Consider the following 23,615-nt stretch of genomic DNA (forward strand, 5'->3'; position numbering starts at 1 on the left):
AAGGTACATTGGTAATGAGACTAAATTCACCTTGATAGTGTCTCTGGTGCTTTATATGCAAGACAGTATGAGAGGAAAGCATGGATTTTTGGACCAAAGAAATTTTATTCTGAATTACATTTCCTTTTTTTTCCTTTTTAAATCTGAGCATAGTTTTCCTAGCTGCTCATCTTTGAGTCATAGTGTCCCTGTCTGTACTATCGGAACAAAACAGTGATATAAGAGATGTGTACTCTGTAGATATTCAATGAACAAAATCCAGTGAATGCCTGCTCCCTTTTCTCCTCTGTCCCTTGCCAGCTTATTTGTACCTTAGAACCGTCCCGTTGGTTGGTAACAAGCCTCATCCACAGGTTCAGAAACAGGCTTAGTGGCAGCAGTTGAGAGAGATGTCCCTGGAGCCTTTGATTTTAGAGGATCCTCCAGAGCTCCATTGAGCTTCTTCCAGGTAACTATTGACGTAGGTGAGAGTCTAGCTACTCTTGTGTTGATAAATCTCCGACAGCCACTGAAACAATCTTACACAACATCTTAAGAGCAACATAATGCGCTACATCCTTTTTTGGAAAGAATTTTACCTCTTGCCCTTATCCTGTAAACAAGGATGGGCCTCTATTTAAAGAAGAGGAAAAGGAAGAGGGAAAAGGATGTTATCTCACCTGGCCCAGCATTTTTGGGAGCAGATGTTTTCCTCATCTCATTGTTCACAAAAAGTGGGTTCAAGATGGTATAAACCAAATGTTCAAAATACCATGATCCATAAATCATACTATTCTTTGGTTTGGATAGAACAAAACTATGTGGATGAATTGAAATTAAAGATCAGTACTAACACCCCAGAGCTCAGCAGAAATCAAAAACATATTATCAGAATTGTGTTGTAATAGAGCCTAATGGATATTAGACCTAATGGCCTTAAACATCTGTGGTGGAATCATAGGTAGGTACTATGGAAAAATTTATAATTTTGAGTCTAGCTTGAATATTTTCAATTATGAGATTTATTCTTAGTTTTTGCTTTCTATTTAATAATCATTGTGTGTGTATTTGTGGTACTGGGGATGAACAAAGAGCTATATCTTCAGTCCTTTTTGATTTTTATTTTGAGACAAGGTCTTGCTAAGTTGCAGGTTGTCCTCAAACTTGTGATCCTCATGCCTCAACCTCTTGAGTCCTGGAGATTACAGATGTGTACCACCAAACCCAGCTATAATCACATTTTTAAATAGGCTGAAAAAAGATCAGACTTTAGTAATCAACTATCATCAAACCTAAATGAAGAAGAGATGGGCCTGTTATGAGAAGTTGCAGTTAGGTCTCTGAGTTGGGTTAGCCTGTTTCTGGACTCTGCCAGGGTTGGATGATGTTGGGCAGTTAATTAGCTGATGCATACTAAAGATTTTGCAGCCCTGTACGTCAAATAAAAAACAAGAGATAAAATAACCTGGCAGTGGTGGTGTATGCCTATAAACCCACTTACTTACTCAGGAGGATCACATGTTCAAGGTCACACTGGGAAAGACCCTATCTCAAAAAGGGGTGGATGTAGCTCAGTGGTAAAGTACCCTGGGATCAATCTCTAGTAACAACCTCCTACCAAAAAAAAAAACTGTTTTAAAGGGCCTGCTAATAAGAGCCTGAAACTTCACAGATGCTCAGTAAATCCACCTTTCTGATCTTTCTTTCTACCCTCTGAGACCCTTTACCCTTGACTAAAACTGAATAAGTTTCCAAGATTAATGGACCTAGGGGACTCCCAGTGTGGAAAGTAAGCATCCTTGAGAAATGGGTGAATGCAGCTCTCATCAATAAGGCAGAGAAGTACTCTGCGGGCTGCTTGTCCTCTTGGGGAAGAATGGCTAGAGACCAAGACTTCAGGTAGGAAAAGAATGTTTACACTTTTTCTTCACCTGTCATCCAGGTACTTCATGACCACAAGTTGCCTGAGACCTTCCTGTCATAGGTCACATCAGGGCCTGTCCTCTCTCTTCATTCACCTAGGTTAGAAACCACAGGGTAGTTTCAGACTCCTTCCCTTTGGGTTTCTGCATTCTGCCAGGTCCTGAGGAGTCAGTTGCCAGTATGTTTCTTTGCATTGTCATGTGCAGCATGAACTGGGGGAGAAGATGAGGCACAGACAGATCTGTCACATCTGTCATCACAGCACCCTGCGATACCATATGTTCTACTGTACTGGCCTGCTAACTGATCTCGTTGCCATCTTTTCCTCCCACTGTGGTATTCATAGCCAAGCAGAGTGTTCCCTCTTTGCACAGATCTGATTATATTAACCTAATGCTCACTCACCTTGGATTGTTTCCCATTTCTGGTGGAATATAGACTAAATACTTGCCAGGCTCTACAAGTCCCTAAACATCTGGCATAAGTTTGTATATTTTTATTGGAGTCCCTAATTGTACCTACCTTCTCCATCTGGGATTTGAACCCAGGGGCAGGGGGCTCTACCACTGAGCTATATCCCCAGTGTTTCTTTTAAAAATTTTTAACAGGGTCTTGCTAAACTGCCGAGGGTTACTAAGTTGCTGCAATTGGCCTCAAGTTTGGGATCTTCCTGCCTCGGCCTCCTCAGTTTCTGGTATTTACAGGATTATGCCACTATATTTGGCATACAGTGCTTTTTTAAAGTTTTTTTTTTTTTAAGTGACATACAGTAATTGTACAAATTTATGGGGCAAAGTGTGTTAATCGATACATTATACAATGTTAATGATAAAATTGATGTAATTTTCATGCCATCTCCTTAAATTGTTATTATTATTTTTTTAAATTGGTTTGAACCCAGGGCCCAGAGGCACTGGACCACTGAGCTACATCCCAAACCCTTTTGATTTTTTTTTTTTTTAAATTTTGAGACCAGGTCTTGCTAAGTTGCTGAAGCTAGCTTCAAACTTGGATCTTCCTGCCTCAGCCCCGTGAGCCACTGGGATTATAGGCACCACCTTGCCTGACTGGTTATCAATTATTTGTGTTGGAAAACTTCAAACTCCTCTCTTGTAGTTCTTTATAAGATATGCAATAGATTGTTGTGAATTATAGTCGGCTATTGTGCTATAGAACATGAGCATGTGCTCTTCTTGTACAACTTCATAGCACTTTGTGAATGCATCCTGACTTTCATGAGCAGTCAGCTAGCATGTGTTTTCTTTTGTTCACCCTCCTGTAGAAAGCCTCACTCTGCCCACCCTAATTCAAGACCTGACATGGTAGTATGTCTTGATGTATGTTTACTCACATTTTCTCTAGTTATGAAATAATGGTTAATACAGAAAGCTTGGGGGAAAGTGGCATATGCATCCTGCTTAATTAATTGTGTCCTCTTCCTTACAACTTGGAAAATATTTCTCTTTTTGGTTGTTCCCTTAGCATTGAAGTGTTTTTATTGTATTTAATATCATGATTGATATTATAAATAAATGTACATTTGTCAGTCCTGACTAAAAACAAACTCCTAAGACCTGGGTTGAATCTGACTCCTCTAACTCTTCCAGGTACTTGATAAAGTGAGTCTGTAACTATGTAATAACTGAGCATGTGACTTTAGTGGAGCCATGGGTTGATAGAGAATTATTATTTTTTTTTTTTAAGAGACAAGCCCTACTAGTCATCATCAGAGCATCCTGTGGCAGCCATCACTGGTACCTAGTATCGGCTCTTAGATCTGTGGATGATTCTCAGATGGGCTCATTTTATGCCTCTCGTTCACATTGAGATGGTAGAATTTTTGCTCTGGACTGAAACCTTTGAAAAAGTCTTTTTAAAAAATGTTTGATTCTACTGAATTTTTTATATTCTTCTAATATATGAATGTTCCCAATAGACTGCATAGAATAATGTAAAGGCTGTCTCTCTTGAAAGAAATGAAATCCAAGAGGGCTCTGCCCATTTCACTTTGTTTTCTTCAAGTAATGTATCCATTTGCTCACCACAGCTTTATTTTGATGATCTTTGCAAGGTTATGACCAATATTACTTTCGAGCTGGGCAGACTTACAATAGAGAGAATTCTGATATATGCCTCACTTTTTTTTTGTGACCAAAAATGTTGCTCTACTGCCTTGATTTGAATCCTTGATAACTTATAGTGGCATGAATTTCCCAGAACATCAGAGTAAGATTTAAACTCAAAGATTTGGAAGGTTATATTCACCTTCTGGAAAAATTTTAAAACTACTTCTGTGTAAGCGGAAGTGGCAATATGTTATAGCGTGTGTGTGAAAACTCTATAATCTACCTCTGTCACACCAAGGCTTGCTGCTTTTCTTCTCTTATGCTAATTTGTGATAAAAGTGGCTTTTATGAATATATCTAATCTACAGCAGTTGTGAGTATTCTATGTATGTGTAAAATGTGACGTGCTTGGAAGGATGATGACTGGGTAGAATTTTATGTTACTCATTAATCCTCAACTGCAGGATTGTGACACAGCAGATATTAAACATGTGATTTCATTATTGAGAAAGGAAAGCATCTTTTTTAAAGAAAAATAGAGATGAATATATGGTTACTTAGAATAAATGTTGATGGAAAATATGTTATTTTTCTGTCTGTAGTGGAATTAAATTTTTTTTTCCCACTAAACTATAGATAACTTTTTTTTTTTTTTTTTTTTTTTTTGGCAGGAGTTGGGGTGGAAAAGAAGTTTAAAGAAATTACTTTGAAGTGATTCAGAAGTACTTGACTTAAGTTCTTCTAATAGATAGATATTTTGACTGAGCCAGGGACAGTGGGTTGAATGTATTGTTGTTCTGACCTCGAACAATTTGCAGTGCAAGAAAGTATTTTGGTGCCAGGATGTAGAGTTTTCATCAGACCTCACAATCTTGGCTCTGTAATCATCTGACCAGCTAGTGCCTACCCTTCCTTTTCCATAGCAGCTGCTTCTATAAAAGAAGTAGTTTGGACTAGATATAGATACCTTTGTGGAACAGCCTCCACCCTATAATTTCTAGTGTCTAAATTTTCAGGCAGCTAAGGTCTTCATGATTATAGCTGTGTTCTCTGAGCCTTTGCCACATACCCAACTAGCCAAATTATTAAATAGAAGGGAGAATAGCCTTTCTAGATGTTTCAAGAGCATATTTCAGGAGTGCAAACAATTTTGGTGCTAGGATATTACTTAAGGAGCTCTTCCTCAAGTGAAGTATGGGGAGTTTGGGTGAAAACCCTTCACAATAATGTCTAGAACAGTGGTTCTTCATCCTTCCTGGAGGTACTGTAAGAATATGTTGAAACTTGGGGGATCCTGGCACGAAAATAAATCATTATTAACACTGTACTCCAAATTTTGGGTATAATTTACTAATCTCACTGAAAATGTGCTGCTCCCCACCTTCTGCACTCATACCTCCGGCACTTGGGAAAGCTCTACCACTGAGTTGCATTCCTGGCCTCTTATTTATTTTGAGACAGAATCTTGCTAAATTGCCCAGGGTAGCTTCAAACTTCTGATCCTCCTGCCTCAGCCTCCTGAATGGCGGGAAATCTTTTCACAGAATATATAACCAATGACATAAATATGTTTTACCCAGCAAAATAGATTCTACCAAAATTTTGCAGAAATAAAGTACTTTCTTTCCTTTTAAGTTGCTATTAATTGAAAGACGAGTAAAGCTTAATAGATTTTTGGCAAATAAGTCTTGCCACCATATCAAATAGTCTGAAGTATTTAAGGATACTTACTAAATGACAAAAGTATTAAAATCTCTTTCTTAGAATTGAGAGAATACACTATAATTTTTCCCCGGAGCTATGGCTTATTTATTTAAACTTATTTTCAATAAACAAATGGCCAAATGAGATATTCTTCAAAATAAATTTTAATAAGACTGTTTTCTATTTAATATGTAGTTCTCCTCCACCCCCTTCATTTTGATGATAACAATTGCTGGAAGACCACGATTCTTAAGAGACCTGTGTTGACAGAGGAAATTAGAAATGGCATAAATCGCTGTGCTAGACATGATAGACATATGTCAAGACTGGCTTCTCTACAATCCTCTAGGATCCTAAGTTAAATTTAGGGAGTCAAGAACTGTTACCCTTCCATTTGTTTGAGAGGATGAAAACTTGCAAAAGGTTATGAGGTTTTTGCTTGCAGAGACGTTGAGAAGGAGGAGTTCCTCCAAACTCCAACATACAATTGGGTCATTCATGTTGTGGAATTAAAAAAAATTATCTAGTATTTTAGTTTTTTAAAAAAATATATTTTTTTTAGTTGTTGATGGACTTTACTTATTTTTATGTGGGGCTGAAGATTGAACCCAGTGCCTCATACATGTTAGGCGAGCGCTCTACTACTGAGCCACAAATCCCTAGTATTTCAGATTTTAACCTTGGCTGACAAGGCCGATTGTGCAAAAACAACTTTGCTTACTTTTAAAGATGCTCTGTTCTATATCTTTAAAAATGCAAAGATTACTCATTCAACTGACCATAATTACTATTAAATAAGCCAAATGCCATGCCCAGTAAGTTTATCTTTGAAATTATTTTAAGGGTGGGATTTAAAAACAGAAACATCTCCATGAAGAACAAACATATTTAAAATATTCTAGAAAACTAGTGAGAGTCTGTGTCATTAAACAGGATACTAATATATTCCAATTGTTTTATGATGCCTCATTTTGAGAAATCGGTGATTAAGGTCCAAACTCTGATTCTAACAACTTACATGACACTAAAATAGTTGTTTTGCCACCAAATGTGTGCACTTGTAGAGAACATGGATCCATGATGACATGTCAATCTAATCTCTTAGCTACAGACACAAAACTGGGTTTACTGTTGAATATTTGAGGTGTTCTATTTGTGAGTAAAGTATGATTTTTTTTTTTCCAGAGAAAATTTGCTCTGCATTTTTGAAGATGTTTCTAGCATTAGAAATTCCTCAAAGGTCAGTCTCAGCAATTTAGCAAGGCCCCGAACAACTTGTCTCAAATAAAAATAAGAGGTAGGGATGTGTCTTAGTAGTTTAGCACTCCTGGGTTCAACCCCTGGTACCCACCCCCCAAAAAAAAATTCCTAAAGGGCTCATGAAAGAAATTCTTTTTGGTGGCATCTATGCAGTTTTATTAAGTATTCTGTTCAAGAAAAACAGGATAATTACTCTAGGAACTTTACTAAAACATCAGAACTGTCTTCATTTTGAAGTGGATAACCATCATTGTTTAAAACAAAACAAAACAAAAAAAGAAACATGGCTTTTATTGACCTTTTTCTCCAAGTCAAAAATTTGGCTCATCTCCTTTCTTAGATATGCAGCTTCACCAAGATTTCCCCAGTCACAGTGGCTTCTCTCACATGATGAGATATCTTTTCAATCTATTTCCTGATAAGGCTATTGTACTTGGGCACATCTAAGTATTTTATACAGTTCTGCATTTTTCAAATTGAGCCTTTATGCATCAGAAAAATTCTACCTTTCCAGAATGTTCTAGCTTATAGGATGTATTTTGTTCTTGACTTTATGCTTCTAGTTGCAAATATTTGCAACATGTGTATCATTTAGTAAGAAGGAGAAAATTAAAGGAAACTAAGGATCATTGTCTTCTTTTCTCAGTGGTAGAAATGTATAGTTTGGGTGAGTTTTAATATAATAGGTGGTTTACCATGAAGTTAAATGAAGATGAACCTTCACAGTTTACTCTTACATAGACCCTTTGCTAAGGCCTTGTGGCTAACAAATTCTGTAAGCTTCCAGGTCTACAAATCTAATCTGTTTGATATTAAACATCTAAAAACAATTTAAATAAACTAATAGCCAGAGTACTTTCATACCATTTCTATTGGCAGAAACAATTTTATATAGCCTGCATAGGGGGGCCACATGTAAAATGCCGGGTACTTGGAGACTGAGGCAGGAGGATCCAAGTTCCAGGCCACCCTCAGCAACTGGATCAAAATAAAAGGGGCTAGGATGTAGCTCAGTTTTGAAACACCTCTGGGGTCAATCCACAGTATCCCTTCTCCAAAAAAAAAAAAAAAAAAAAAAAAGTATGGCATAATGATGATGTCCTTTTAGAGTGGGATGCATAGTATGCCTCAGTTGCTTGACATTAAAAACAAGTTTCAAAGTGCCAGAAAAGAAACTAATGTGTTTGTTCCAGTCTGAATGTAATCCCACCCCCCACCCCCAGCACATGGCATGGTATATCAGTATTCCATTTGGCTGTGGACACCTTCACTTTGCTGTGTTTCTTGTTAGTTCCTCATATTAATCTTTTCATAAGTGATATAGTATCAGTTTCAGGATAGGTGCACCCTTAATGGTTGAGTGTGTAGCCTCAAATGGTTGTATAAACCCAGGTTTATCTGTCTTGGTTCTGCTACCTGGTAGCTGGGTGATCTCAAATTTCTCATTTTTAAAGTGGGCATAATTCTAATATCTATCTTAGGGCTGTTGTGATGATTAAATGAGAGACCATGTCTTGCAAAAAGTAAACACCCATCTATTAGAAACTATTATTTATTGGTAATGAACTCTTGAACTGTAATATTTTTTTTTTCTAAATGTTTGCCCAGAAGCCTACGTTAGACTCTGGCAATTGCTTGCACATTATTCAAGGTGTGGCTTGTATTTTTTCCCTGGAGGAACAGTTAAAGAAAATAACTTTGATAAGAATGTAGAAATTTTTAAGCTGTCCAGAGGAAGGGAAAAGCCTCATTCCTTGTTGATCCACATAGAATTGATAACATACAATTTTCAAGAAAGTAAGTTTAGATTCTGTGTGTAGAATATTTTTCTGTCACAGTTCCTCAGCACAAAGTTGGCTAGCACTCAACCTTTCAAGAATTATTCCTACAAAGGCCTGATAAAACATCAGGAATGGGGTTAGAACACTCCCTCTCCATTAGTCAATGCTACTTTACAAACCTAGGTTTTATCATTTTTGCAAGCCTTAACTTCTCAGTTTATGATTAATATATTCAAGTTCTTCCTATACCATATTATAAATTGAGTTGGACTTCAATTGAAAGATCCTTTTTCACATGGCTTTGTGTTTCTACCTAGGTTTTATATCATCTTATAGAGATTAGAGTACACACATTCTCCTTAGTTAATTACTTTAAAAATAAAATTAACTAGTTTAGAAAATTTTAGTAATACATTGATTTCATGGTGATTTTGATTCTCTTCAAAAATAACCGATTTTCACATTTTGATGCAGGAATAAGTTAATAACACTATTAGCACTGAATCAAAGAAACTTTTTTTTATTACTTTTGAACATTTTTGTCAATTTGTCAGACTGCAGTACTATCTCATTCTATTTTTAATGACTTATTTGAGTACATAAATTACAACCTCCTTTTCCCTTCCCATGACATCTACTGCATACCGGTTAAAGAGAATGAATGAAAGGCATTTTTTTTTTTTACCTGTCTTGAAGTTGTTAATTACTTTCTAAGATGTTTCATAACAGGAAAGTGTTTGGCATGCATTCAGAAGCTTGGAATATTAACATCTTCAAGGACGTGAGGTTCTCTGTGTTTGTTTAAAATTATTAAGGAAGGGAGTAAGAGTGTTTATTTTTAATAAAAGGGGCCTTTATGTAAGAAGGTTAATATGGCATAAGACCTGGACCGTGACTAACTCTTGGTATGGTTTAGGGTGTGAAATAAGAACAGCCTTTCAAAAGACCATATGGGTGGCTAAGTTTGCTTCCCTGATGACATAGGGAAATTCTGAAGACTTTTTTTTTTTTTTTTGAAACTAGAGTTCATATCTGAGGCCGTGTACTGGAGGGCACAATCCTGCCAGCTGTGTGCTGGCAGGCAATACTCTCAGAATGATAACAGAGCTCAGTGGGAAGTATGGAGAAGGGCTCCAGAGGATTTCCATGTGCTTGAAAGTTAAATTAGGAGGATTCAAATTTTATATACTCAGCTATGGAAATCAATTCATATCACTTTTTCTACCTCCCAGAAATTAAAAAAAAATGTATGGTTACTATGAACCCATATATTGTTTTCAACTTATAAGTTACATTCAACCTGTACATTGTGATTAATTTACTCAATGAACAAAGATTAGACAAAGATATAACTTTGGTTACAAATGGAAAAAATGTCTATCACAAATTGAATGTCTGAGCAGTGTTTTCTGCATGGCAGAGTCTGAAGATATTGCAAAGAAGGGAGAAAAGATTGAAGAGAAAAAGAGGAAGAAGGTTAAAAGGAGGTCCAAGGAATTGAAAGAAAGGGTGGGGCCAAGAGAAAGACTGGGAAGGAAAGAGTCTACAAAACAGAGTATTGAGATTACTATCAATAATCCTAAAAGATGGGGATTTCTTTCTTTTTTCGTTTCAGGGCAGGTATGTTTTTTAAAAAGAGGTAACTATGGGGGATATTGGCCATTTTTTTTCCACATTAGGACAGTAAAGAGATAAAATGCATTTACTCTACTTACTAGCTGGCTCCCCTTGTTATTTTTTATTTTGTCTGGACTGGTAAACACTTCATGATAGGTTAGCCCTGGTGTCTGCATGGGAGTGACTAATCTAATACTAATTTTAATATAAAAGTTTAGTAGAGTTTTTAAGTCATTCCTACATTCAACATTTGCTTTACTCCCAGCATGTGAAAAAACTAAATTAGATGTGGAATGAAGGGAAAGGAATGACAGTGTGACCTGAGGGAGTGGTGACCAGCAGATGAGATGGAAAGAGTTGTATGTGTGGGTAAGGTAGGAGAATGGCTGGTGGTCATATCAAAGGTTTAGAACTAGCTCTTTTGGCAAGAGGGAGCCCGTGAAGGTTTTTAAGCAAGGAGAGATGACACTGGGGTGGTGCTGGGATGGAATAACAAGGTGAAACAATTTAAAGGAGGTGACAAGGAGAAGGGCTAAAAGGACTGTCATAAGATTTGAACCAATACATAATTATAGGGCCCAGTATAGCTGAGGCAATGGGGATAGAAAGGGGACAGCAGGGAGAGCCCTAGGAGGTGGAGACAGAAAGATTGAGCAACCATCTGTGAAGCGAGGGAGGGAGAAATAATCTCCTTTTAAAGGAAGACTTTTGTAATGAGTTCACTACAGATGTAACAAAGTTTTTTTAAAAAAATAGATACTTTTTAATGTATGGGTAAATTATTTTTCATAATTTAAAATAAAGTATAAACAGTGTTTTGGAATAATGAAAGATTGTTCATGAAGAATTTTAGATAGGCTGACCAATAAATTATAAAGATCAATAAATTCCAGATTACTTAGGTATATTGAAGAGAGTAGTTTTTTTTTTTTTTTTTTGGATGGGGAGAAAGAACACAGATGTCTCTTGTATTTTTCATTTGAGTTTGTTTCTTCATCAACTAAGCAGCATTTTGATGAAAAAGAATGGAATTGGGCTAGGATTCTGTTCAACTCCAGCTTCTGGCATTTAATAACTGAGCTATTTTAGTCAAGGCATCCCACCTGTTCCTTAGCCTTACTTATTACTATTACTGATACCTCTTTTTTTTTTTTTTTTTTTTTGGTGTGTGTGTACCTGCATGTGTGTACCTGAATAAATGGTGGGTATTTTTATTCTTTGCAATAACTTATCAGAGCACAGGTTGATGTCTTTTTGCTACTGGAAAGTGTTTTGATAAAGCAAGAGGTATACTTGACATGGGCTCTGATAAAAGGAGACGACATTCCAGGGCACACAGTCATTTTTTATGAGGGCATTTACAACCAGATGTAACAAGTAGAGCCCTTCCTGTGGGCGGTGTGGTACAGTGTGACCATAGGTTTGTTGGTTTTGCTGCGGCTAAGGTTAATGCAGTGCACGAAGGGGTTAAGAGACGCCCTTACTCATGTTACATGAAGTAGCAGAAATTATCAGATGGAAACAGGAATTGGGAAGGCGGGGGAAAGATGGCAGCAAGTCATTTTTTCCGAACCAATTGGGGCTTGTACTTACATTGACGAGTTGAGTCTACAATCTGGCAGTTTAATCGGATCAGAATCATTCGGGATTTGGGGCACCCTGTCAGCCTGCGCTGGGGAGGGGCGCTTACTAAAGCGGCTCAGCCTGGAGTGGCCTGGCGGTTCCACAGCGCTGAGTCCCGGCTTCTAATTGGAGATCCAGGAAGCTCTTCAGAGGGGAGGCCCCGCCCCTCCCGTGTGAATCGCCTGCCCCATGGGGAGGAGCTGGCCGATGCTAATGAGCAAGTTGCCAGGCAAGACAGGAACTTCATTCTCCTCTGTGTCAGGATCACAGAAATTATGCCCCTTCTCTCACCATGAGCTGGCTCTCCAGTTCCCAGGGAGTTGTGCTAACTGCCTACCACCCCAGCGGCAAGGACCAGGCTGTGGGGGAGAGCCACACACGGGGAGGTGAGGAGGCCACCTCGAGGTAAGCCCTGGTGCTTAAAAGGCAGAAAACAAAAGGAAAACCCCTTCCCTGCTCCAGGAAAAAAAAGTGACAGGGAAGCTGGTGTGGGGAGAAGGGAGTTACCTGTGCAAGTGGAACCTGACCTCACGCAGCAGCAGAAGTATTTGGCATGGTTTGTATGTACTTTTCATCTCCAGTCCAGGTCTGAAATAGCCCATCTGCTTACTGGTGAAGGAGAAGCAGAAGGAAATGGGGATATGGCTGTATGGCCATCAGACTAGTTGCCTAGCAGGTGCATTTGCAAATACTGAAAGATCAAATGACTATATTTGAAACACTTCTTATGAGATGGAATTCTTGAATGGGCTGGAGACATAACCACTGGAACTGTTAGCTGGGAAAGTCTGCCAAAAAGCAGGAAGGCTGTTCACTGTACAAGCTGTTGTTGTTACAGTGTGTTATTTTTCCCCTCTCTCCTCACTGAAAGCAAACCTCTTAGGCAGAATGCCCAAGATACTGGCCTGTGTCAATGTTTCACATTCTTTCCTGTATGTGGATCTCCCTCCCCCCAATCCCCACCCCATTTTTTTTTTTTTTTTCCAAAAAAGAGTTTATATCAGGAGATAGTGCTCTGCCTCTGGAGTGAAATGTGGTTAATGTTAAATCACTTTATAGGCAGAAAGGGCAAATGTTCTATAGACCACTGAGGTGCGAAGGGTACCTTCCTCCCTATCTGTGTACTTTGTTCTGTTTTTCAAGGAATTTTTGTCCCCTTTCTCCCCTTAATGACCTTACTTGCTGAACATTTTTACCTCCTTAGATATAAATGGCAAATATTGGCCTGGAAGATTGCAGAAAGCAAATGCTAACCTACTAGCCTAGAGTGCTTAATTAGTTATCAGAAAGTGCATTTCCTCCTTGATGCTTATTGTGACGATAAAACCTCCTTTGTTCTTAAGTGACTTATGCTGCCTTATGTGCACTTAAGCTGAAATAATGCCTTCTTTCATTTGTTTTAAAATCCTCAAATGTGGGGGAGGTGAGAGAATCAAAGGAATGGCTGTAATACTCTGGGTTGGACCTAGGCTGACTAAAACTTTTTTCTCACATGGCACCCACAGCCAAAGATATAAGGGAATTGATGCTTGTGCTGTAGCTGTTACCATTTTCTTTTCTGTCCTCTTAACTTTTCTTTCTTTCTTTCGTTCTTTCTTTCTTTCTTTCTTTCATTCTTTCTTGTGAAAACATTAGCTGTTTACAGTTTTCCCATTGAATATGTATGTAAATGTATGTGTATTATATGTGGATATACATGTGTATATGTAGTAATCATTCAGCAGTAAGCAGCTTGCCACACCAATCCCATACCAACCATAGTTTGGCTTCCACATTGCAGTCAAAATTGTCAGAATTGTGCAAGCTTAGCGCGTTCTTTAGTGATTTCATACTGGAGTGGCCTGAGGATCTGAGCTGAATCTTAGATCTGGATTGTGAGAGTAAATAGAACCTTAGGGACTTTATGTTCAAACCTCTCATTTGAGGACTCAAATCCAGGAATTCCTTAAGTAGTTACAAGGCTTCTAGTTCTAGGATCTGCCTGGGGCTGTAGCTCTGGTTCCCAAGACACTTTTTGCTGTGTCTGCAGTTTTGCAACTTGTCATGGGTGGCCTGTACTCCAATGGGTTGAGCAAACAACAGAGGCAGGGATCATTCTCAACTATTGCTGAGACAGAACCCAGAGGCACTGAGGCAGCAGGGTGGGCAGCTTGTCTCTGCAGTGAGTGCTTGGAGCTAGGCTGCAGTTCCGGGTCTGCTCTCAAGGGTCTTGCCTGCTGATACCATATTACTTGCCCATAGTGCACCCCAGCCCTTACCCCCAGTGAATTGGGATCCTAGGCACACAGTTAATTTATGTTGGTTAGAGAACATGGCAACCTGATCTGAGGGCTGGGAGGAAAGGCCGGGAGGAGGGGAAAGTCCTTATTAGCTTTTACCCTTAAGCATGGAATAATTTCCCAGATGAGTAAAATGTAATTTTGAGATGCACCCTAAGTAGTCTCAAAGAGTTAAGATACTGAAATTGGCATGGGGGGTGGAGATGCATAGAAGGAGGAGGGATTTGAGTGTGAAATAGGATCACTAGTGATGATCTAAGTATATGATGATTTTAAAAAGAGACTGAATTAGTTTCTGCCTTTCCTCCTACCTATATGTTGCTAGAGGTACCAAAAATTCTGACTTCATTTGTCACAAGGTTTTCTTCTTTTTTAAAAAATGTGTACTTTAATGAACTGTTTAATCAAGAAATCTAAGAAGCTCTTTTATGTATATGATTTAGCATATTTATTTTAAAAGTTTGTGTTTTTTTTTTTTTTTTTTTAAGCTTTGTCTGAACAAATCTTTTTATTGTCCTGGTCTTTATGAAACTGGATAGTAGGGAATTAATAATTTCTAAAAAATTTTTTTAATATTTATTTTTATTTTTTAGTTTTCACTGGACACAACATCTTTATTTTATTTTTATGTCGTGCTGAGGATTGAACCCAGTGCCCCGTGCTTGCCAGGAGAGTGCGTTACCACTTGAGCCACGTCCCCAGCCCAGGAATTAATAATTATTTATTTATTTATTTATTTATCTATTTTTTTAGGAATTAATAATTTTTTAAAGCAATTTGTTAGTCTAAAATTCCCTCCACTCTATTATCCCTCTTTATCAGAACACATTCACTGGATGCCAAATTAAGGAATTTTTCCCACTCCTGGTTAGGACCTTACAAATATTTGTAGAATCCTGTGTTGTTGTTGTGGTTTTTTTTTTTTTTTTTCCTTAATGTTTCTGCATTTGGAGAAATATATCAACATTAGCTCTTCTAGCTGACTTGTACACAGTCAAATGTTTCCAAAGGAAACCACTTTTTATGAGTAGCTATATTTATAAGACTTATTTGTTTTTCAAACGGGAGTCTTCAGATGTTTCAGAAGTTTACATATTTTGTCTATTTACACTGTTATTTCAACTTTACCATCATTTTAAGAGAACTATTCTGATTGTTTTGTATCATTTTTATTAATATTTTTAACGTTAATGTCAAGTGATATTTTATTTTATAGAACCATTTAACTCTCTACCTAAATAGGATGAAGAATGAGATGTTTCTATGTCTTTTTTTTTTTTAAACAAAATGTCTTTTATTGTACAGAGTCTTATTGACCCTATTTGCCATTGGTATTGAGTAGGTAGAACCAAGAGGTGCCCTGTGGTGACTTAAATCCTGAAATCCTAAACTGTAAAACTAACCTGCCTTGTTTACATCCTGACCTTCTCACTCATTAGCATGACCTTGGAAGAGTTACTTAATTTTCTACCTGTAAATTGAACTTCATAATAGTACTTGTGTTTAAGTGGGATGGTCCATATAAAGTCCATGTTCTCGTGTCCAATACATAACTGGCTGCTGTACATATTCTTCTTTGTTTCAGAAGAATTTGTATCAATATTAAGAAGCATGGGCATGAGCTATGCTTACCTGAGAAAGACATATTTTAAAATGAACCATAATGTAAAAGTTTAGGCCTTTGAAGTGTAACACTCCTCTGGGCTTTCCTTTCTTTTGAACCATAGAAAATTCTGTGATTGGCAAGAGGAATAGTTCCTATTGAAGTCCTGCCTCTGGGAACTGATGGGCACCAAGGTCTGCAAACATTGACTTATGGCGAGATGGAATGTGGGTGGAGCCTTTTTTGGTTGCTGGACTCCCTCCTGCTCTCCATGCCAAATGTAAGAGGGCTGTCATTTTCATATGCTTATCTGAGTTCTGGACTTAGTTTCTAAGTCTCGCCGTTCCTTGGTTCTGAAAGCACAACCAGTGACTCACTTGGTCATTCCACGTAGAATTCCCAAATTCTTGCTCAGTGTCGGCAATTGTCCAGGTGCTGGGATTATAGTGGGGAACATAATGAATACCTGCGTGGCTCCTGGAGTAGAAAATCAAGACTCTGTAGAGCAAGTACTCAGAAGAGCAAAGAGCCCTACGTGGCTGGGGGTTGGGGAGAAGAAAACCAGGGGAGAGCTGACCCTGATGGCCTTTTGCGGAGCTTTTAAGGTCTTTAGTTTATGCTTAAAGTAAGATCAGAAGACATTGAGGGGAAGGGTTTTGAGGAAAGAACTGAGATTTCACTCTTAAAGGTTTCTCTGGTATAATGTTGAGCATAGAGTATAGAAATAGCAACAGCCCCCAGGAGGTGAAGGCTGTGGGTGTAGCTTGGGCCAAGGTCTAGGTCACGGTGGCATTGTGGGGAGTGAGCAGGAGGGTCTTTTGAAGATTGTCTGTAGGATTTCCTGATGTTTGTGATGCATGACCAAGTGGGAATAAAGATGGTTATAGAGGTTTTGGCCTAAGAAACTTTGAGGCCAGGGTTTTAGTCAGCTTTTTCACTGCTGTGACCAAAAAGACCTGACAAGAACTATTATAGGAGGAAAAGTTTATTTTGGAGCTCATGGTTTCAGAGGTCTTAGTCCATAGAGTACAGACTCCATTCCTTGGGTCCTGAAGTGAGGCAGGACATCATGGCAGAAGTGTGTGGTTGAGAAAAGTAGTTGGGAACATGGCACCAAGAAGCAGGAGCAGAGAAAAAGACACCACTCACCTTGGACAAAATATATACCCCCAAAGGTACACTGCCCACCTCCTTCAGCCACACCCTACCTTCCTAGAATGACTACCCAGTTCATCCCTATCAGGGGATTAATTCATTAATTAGATTAATATGCTCTTAACCCAACCAATTCACCTCTGAACCTTCTTACATTGCCTCATACATGCTCTTTTGTGGGACACCTAATATTCTAAACCATAACTGAGTTGTTATAAGTTTAGGAAAGATTTTTTGGATTATATTAGGGGTGTGGGCTGGGTAAGATGTGAAGCTCGGTTTGGGGCATCTAAGTTGGAAACATCTTTTAGAGAAAAACATTGAGAAGGACATGACCCTCTGTCTTGATGAGGTTGGCACCTTTATCTGTAGAGCACCTTAAAACCTGTGGACTACACCCTTGATGGAGTTCTTGCCTTCTGAATTTGTGTATTTTCTGAAACAGTTACTATTTTGGTAAAAGAAGGGGCATTTTTAAGAGGTTTTTATACTTCACTTAATTAAGGTGTATTTCCTCATTTTTATAGGATTAATGATGAAATGCATTTTTTTTTAGCCTGTCCATATGGATGACTGTTTTCTAGACTAACCAAGTTCTCAAATTCGCGACATAAATATGCTTCTTAAGGACTTATTGTCTTCACTGTATAGTTCAGAAGACACATGCATAAGTTCCTCCTGAATTGTTAGGTGTGACTCTCATTATTTTGGAGCAGCCCCCACCTTTGCTCTGGGGGAATATGATACTTCCCTTTTAATCATCCCCCTCTGGAGGCCTGTGATTTTTGTGGGTCTGTTTAAAGTTATCTTCATGGAGCCTATTAGATTTATGCCTCTCAAATGCAAGGACTTAGAAATCACACTCTGCACCTCCACTCAGAAGAACCTGCTGAAAGTTGGCCTCTATTTCCATGACACACTTACTCCTTGAACTTTACTACCTCACTGTGCACCTTATCTCTTCTGAGTCGGACTTACTCTCATTTAAAAGTTGATCATTGTTCTTTTTGGGTGTTAGTTTTATTAGTATTTCTTGTACTTCCAAGAGTGTTGAAGCAGAATGAATTTAATGTGGTGCAGGAGATTGATGCTGACTGCCACATGTCAGGCTTACGTCATTGTTAATAGTTGGGATGGACCCACAGAAAATATGAATATAATATAATATAATAAAATAAAAAATTTAATTCCCTGATGGAAACCTCAATCTCATACATTGGAGGAAAAAACCGGGACCCCAGAGGCCAAGGGGGAGGTGGAAGTTCCCTGTGCTCCTTGTTCATGAGCATGAGGTGTCTTTCCCTTCTGCCTCTCTCACCTCCTTGGATTGGGCTCTACTTAGGGGTCCTGCAGAGACTCCCTCCTAGCCATCCTTGTGGATGAACTGCAGAAATTCAGGGCCCTTCAGACTAACCAGGTCACAGAAGTCCTCACTAGGAGCAAGAGGAGGAATGCAGGAGTTCTCATGGTTGGGGGGAGGGGTCACTAGCATCATGATCACTGGTTTTGGGGGAAAGAAGGTGTGATGACAACCCTCACCAAGCTCTCTTCTCTAGTTTAGTGTTCTGCTCCAAACTTTACATTTCATACAAATACTTTGCAATGTAATGGCTTGTTAAAAGTTTTATTCAGTTAAGATGCTTGGTGGGTTTTTTCTTTTCTTTTGACAAACTGAGATAGAGAATAAGAAGCCTAATAATTTTAGGAGAGTAGGGATGATCCAAGGTCAGGGGGCTCAGATGATGATATCTGGATTCTTCTGAAAATGCATTTCTTTTGATTTCTGTGTTTATTACTGGGCTGGCAAAATTGGCTTTTTTTTTTTTTTTTTTGCAAGAAGTAAACAGAAGCCAAGGAAACCTATGTGGCCAGTCAGCACTTGTAGAGTTTTTCATACAAAGTCTACCAAGTATCAGAATTTCTGTGTTGAAGGAGAGGGTAAAACCTTAATAATTTTGCACTGGAAAATGTAGTTCCTTTTTGGCTGCAAAGGACACTTGTATTTCTTTGGCGGAAGTGGGGCTTATCATGGGGATCTGGCTCAGAGGGAAAGGAGGCATCTCTCCTCTGCCCTCAGGGACTGGTCATGTGGTGTCCCTTGTGGCAAGCCTGCTTTCCCTCTTTGAGACTCTTGGTTTTCTACAGAACCACTGGCTTTATAATATTGTTTCAGCTTGAGCCCACGCTTTTCCTGGGTGTCCCTCTATCTTCTTCCAACTTGGCTATCTGACCAATTTCTTTATTTCACATTTTGAAAAGGGGATCGGGTCCATCTAATCTTTTGGAACAGGCCATAGTAGATCCCCAGGCACTGTACAATTTGGCCATTTTTGGACTTTTTAGAGAAGCAGGATCTGTGGGTATGGCAGATTCCTGCAGGAAGGATGTGGTATCTTTGCTAAGGACGCAGTACTTTCATCTGTTTCCTCATGTATGAAGTCGGCATGATAATGCTCTTGTTTGCTTCACTAGGTTAATTATAAAAATAAAAAATATATACATACAGACGAGGACCATTATTAATAAACTCTTTTCAGTGCAGTATCTTAAATCTTCTCCAGGTATTTTACTTAAGGTCACAGTTGTCATACTGAACTTTCTTGTTTAACTTGCATTTTCTTTTTCACTGTAGATACTCAGATATTAAGTTCATGGTAGGGTGTGGATCTTGCCTGTGGTTTTTTTTTTTTTTTTTTTTCCCTTGAGGAGGAATGTGTAGCTTTACACCTAAGTCTTAGTCAAGTACTTGTTCCATTCAAGTTAAAAATTTGAATGAATGTGTGTAAAAGGGAGTTGGTGGCAGAATGCCTGGATTGGAGTTCTGCTTCTGTCATTTAATAGCTGTGTGACCTTGGACACTGTTATTTAGTGTCTCAGGTCCTTTTTTTTTTTTTTTTTAATTCTGTGACCTGGGGACAAGACTAAAGAGTTATAATGAGGATTGAGTGCGTTAACAAATTAACTTAGCAGAAAGACTGCTTGACAGAAAGTATATTTTCTCTGATGATGAAGGATAGTCAAAGGCTGAAACCTGTTGGTGCATTAATTTGGAAGTAGTGTTGAAAACCATTTTTAAGATGCAAGTGCTTTGGAAAATTAATACTTCCTCTAATACATATGGGGTTTGACTTCTTTATTTTAAAAATAATTGTAGTTGGGCTGGGGATGTGGCTCAAGTGGTAGCGCGCTCGCCTGGTGTGCGTGCGGCCTGGGTTCGATCCTCAGCACCACATACAAACAAAGATGTTGTGTCCACTGGTAACTAAAAAATAAATATTAAAAAAATTAAAAAAAAATAATTGTAGAATTAATTTCACATTTCAGCTTACTTATTTTTATTTTTTAATATTTATTTTTTTGTTGTAGTTGAACACAATACCTCTGTTTTATATATTTGTTTTTATGTGATAGTGAGGATAGAACCCAGGGCCTCGCACATGCTAGGCGAGTGCTTTACTGCTGAGCTACAAGCCCAGCTCCTTTTTATTTATTTTAATAAATATAAATAATGCTCCCCAAAAAAAGCATCTTAGAAAGGACTTAAAAGTATTGAAGTTTTGGTAGGCCTCAGTGACTGTTTGGAACAGCTTTTTAATTTTTGGGTACATGTAAATTTATAAATAATGTTACTTTTTGGTAAATTAGAAAAATCATCTGGTGTAGAGCAAGGAAAAGTTATTTGCTCTTGTTCCTCAAAGAGCAAATTGCCCTCAGGTTATCTGAGAACTTGCAGGTAAAAGTGACACTAAATCACTATAGTTGAAGTGTTTGAGAAAAGAATAATCTTATAGGTTTTTGCCCTTAAAATATATTTCTGTACCTTTTGAATAAATTGATTTCATAACTGAGAAGGGACATTTCATGGGGTGAAGCTAAGATGGAAAATGGAAATATATACTTTAGTATTTCTAGATTAAAATTCTTTTTAATTAATTTTGTTCACGTTGTAGATCTGGGGGTCGGATTCCCCCTAATCAATTTCTCTTGAGCCTGTGCCAAATCCTGTTTCTCATTTAGTTTGCTATTAATTCTCTTCATCTATATCATCTACATTGCCCTTACTTCAAATGTCTATTATGCACTGGGCTAAAGATTTAAGTGCCTGTAAACCTGGTCACTCCTGCTCACAAATGACACTTAAGAGCAGGCAACTTTGCTTCCACCCCCAAGAATCTGGGGATCTTTTGGTGGAAGTGGAAGTAACTAGGGGAAGGGAGAGCTGGAGGGTGTGTGGAAATGTTTGCCACTTTCAAATGAAAGATCCATTTTCCATAGGGTAAATGATAAGTATAAATGATATTTAAATTGTATGGAGGTGTAAATTCTCTAATTCTGCAACATTCTATTGTCGCCCAGGATCTTTGGGAAGTGCAAAGTGAAAGTTGTTTATTTTTTACAGCCTCCAGTTTTGTCTTACAGAAGTGTACAATGTCCTTCCCAAGGTACGTGGGAGCTTTTTGTACCCCACTAAATAATGTCTTTTCACATTTCCTCAACACATGCCTGTCTTCCACTAGGGATTATGTACTTGTCTACAATTGTCATTCCTTTGGAAGATTTAGGAAGGTAGAAGTTGATATGATATTGTGACCTCAGTTAAAATAAGATTAGAACTGATACAGTGTAATTAATTTAGCCAAGTGAGAAATGCTTTAATACCATTCTGCTATAAAACTAGAACTGTGTAGAAAAGTCTTGGGATTCACACTAACAAGAAATTGGCATGGCTTGGTGTTAAGATTTGGTGTACCTTTGAATGCTAATGACTCAGATACCACCTATATTTTAGGAAAATAGATGTTATTATATATTAATGAGCAGCATAAGGTTAAAATTCTGTCATTGAAAAAGACTTGGATAACTCGAAAGCTTTCAGGATATGTAAACATAAAGATCTTAAATTTTAAGTTATTAAAAAAGAATTTTAATATGTGTTTTAACTAAACAGCTTTGAAGGTCCTTGCAGGTACAAACAAATAATAAGCCTAAAAATTGTGTATATATGCATACATATATTTATATATCTATATATGTATTTTATATAGGTATATAAAATAAATGAATTCCTGCTCTGAGGGAGCTTACAGTAAAATTGAAATGGATTCTAAAACAGCCTTTTCAGTATCGGGTTTAGGAAGCCTTGGTGCACAGTTTTCTCTTTTAAGCTATAGAACTTAAAAAGAATTTGTTGAATAATTGACATTGGGTTTGGCTAAGAAAAGATAAGTTGGCTACTGGAAGTTGAAAGGAACTTAGGCTATTTATAGGTGGTCTAGAAACATGTAACTTGATTAACGTATTCTATAATTAATGTTTTTACTAGAGTTACTAAGTGTGTGCCTGTTCATTTCTCTTGGTACAAATAATACAGTCAAATCGATGGTTTGTCATGTGATACATTTTATTTGGATGAAGGTAGAAGTATTTCTTTAAAAAAAAAAAAGTGATTTTTTTTTCTTGAAAATGGAAATATATACTTTAATATTTCTAGATTAAAATTCTTTTGAATTATAACATTCTAAATTATTGTGTCTGATATTAGTCATAGTGTCATCACATTGGACATGCTTAGGTAATTATATAAATGTATTAATCCCTTGCTGTTTTTTTTTTTTTTTTTTTTTTTTTTTGTGTGTGTGTGTGTGTGTGTGTGTTTGTGTTATTTTAGAAACAGTTTGGCTACCTAAGAATCAATAGAGGCCTGAAAGATAATATATTAAATGAGTAAAGTGGATTACTCAAAAGTACAGGCCTCAGGAAAAAAAAATAGGTAGAAAATATTAATTAGAATTTTAAAAATACTAAGTAAACAAAAATTTTAAAAAACTGTCTATAAGTTGGCTATGACCCAGCAGTCTGTGACCTGTATCCTGGAGGACCAGGTGTAGGTTTCGATTATCCACTGATGTGAAACATCTCCCTAAAACTTAGGAGTTGAAGATAACAGTTTTCTGTCATGATTCTGGAGGGCCACAATCGAGTTCCTTCTTGAGACCATCATTCAGATGGGCTGAGATGGGGACACCAGAGACTTCTACATGTATACATTTGGCATCTAAACTAGTTGAACATCTTTTCTTCCTTGAGCAGATTCTCAACAGCATGGCAGTTTCAGGGTAGCCAGACTTCTTGCAGTCTTGCTGACTGACCCTAGAATGAGCATTGGGAGAATTGTGGGTAGAACCTTCGGCTAGACTTCTTAGGACCCAGCTTCAGAAGTTATCAGAGGCACTTGGGTGTATTCTGTTGGCTAACCCATCGTAGGCCAACTCGGATTCAAGATCATGGAGGAATATAATTCTCTTCAGTGGGAGAATGGCCTGCACATAGTGGGAAGATAAGAAGTTGATGGCAGCCATCCTTGGTGACAAGCTACTTGTTGTCATCCTTGTCTCTCTGCGTCTGGCCTTGCCTGCCTCTCTTGGTCTTATTACCAACTGTTCTTATACAGAACGTTCTGTCTCATGGGGCTTGACTTTAAAATTCTCTATCAGTACATACACATCCTGTATGCATTTATCCTTCTGATTTGCTGAGTTTGGTAACTTTATATTGGGGAATGTTTCTATTCATCAAGAACATGAATTCCTTAAGGAACTGGCACTAATTTTTCTTTCTCCTAAGC

The 23,615-nt window shown here is 37.9% G+C and overlaps 1 protein-coding gene across 2 annotated transcripts in view; it reads left to right on the forward strand.

Annotated features, from left to right (window-relative positions):
* The window catches only part of Arhgap18 (Rho GTPase activating protein 18), a 172,892-nt gene that overhangs the window by 38,808 nt on the left and 110,469 nt on the right, over window positions 1–23,615 (forward strand). The window contains exon 1 of one of the 2 annotated variants that reach the window (XM_076858264.1): window positions 12,175–12,358. The exons of the other annotated variant lie outside the window; for it this stretch is intronic. Within the exon in view, the coding sequence (XP_076714379.1) occupies window positions 12,246–12,358 (113 nt within the window). The 5' untranslated portion in view covers window positions 12,175–12,245. Of the gene's footprint in view, window positions 1–12,174; window positions 12,359–23,615 lie in introns of those variants that run through there. 2 annotated transcript variants of the gene reach the window in all.

This window comes from Callospermophilus lateralis, chromosome 6, assembly GCF_048772815.1.
Source record: "Callospermophilus lateralis isolate mCalLat2 chromosome 6, mCalLat2.hap1, whole genome shotgun sequence".
Lineage (NCBI taxonomy): Eukaryota > Metazoa > Chordata > Mammalia > Rodentia > Sciuridae > Callospermophilus > Callospermophilus lateralis.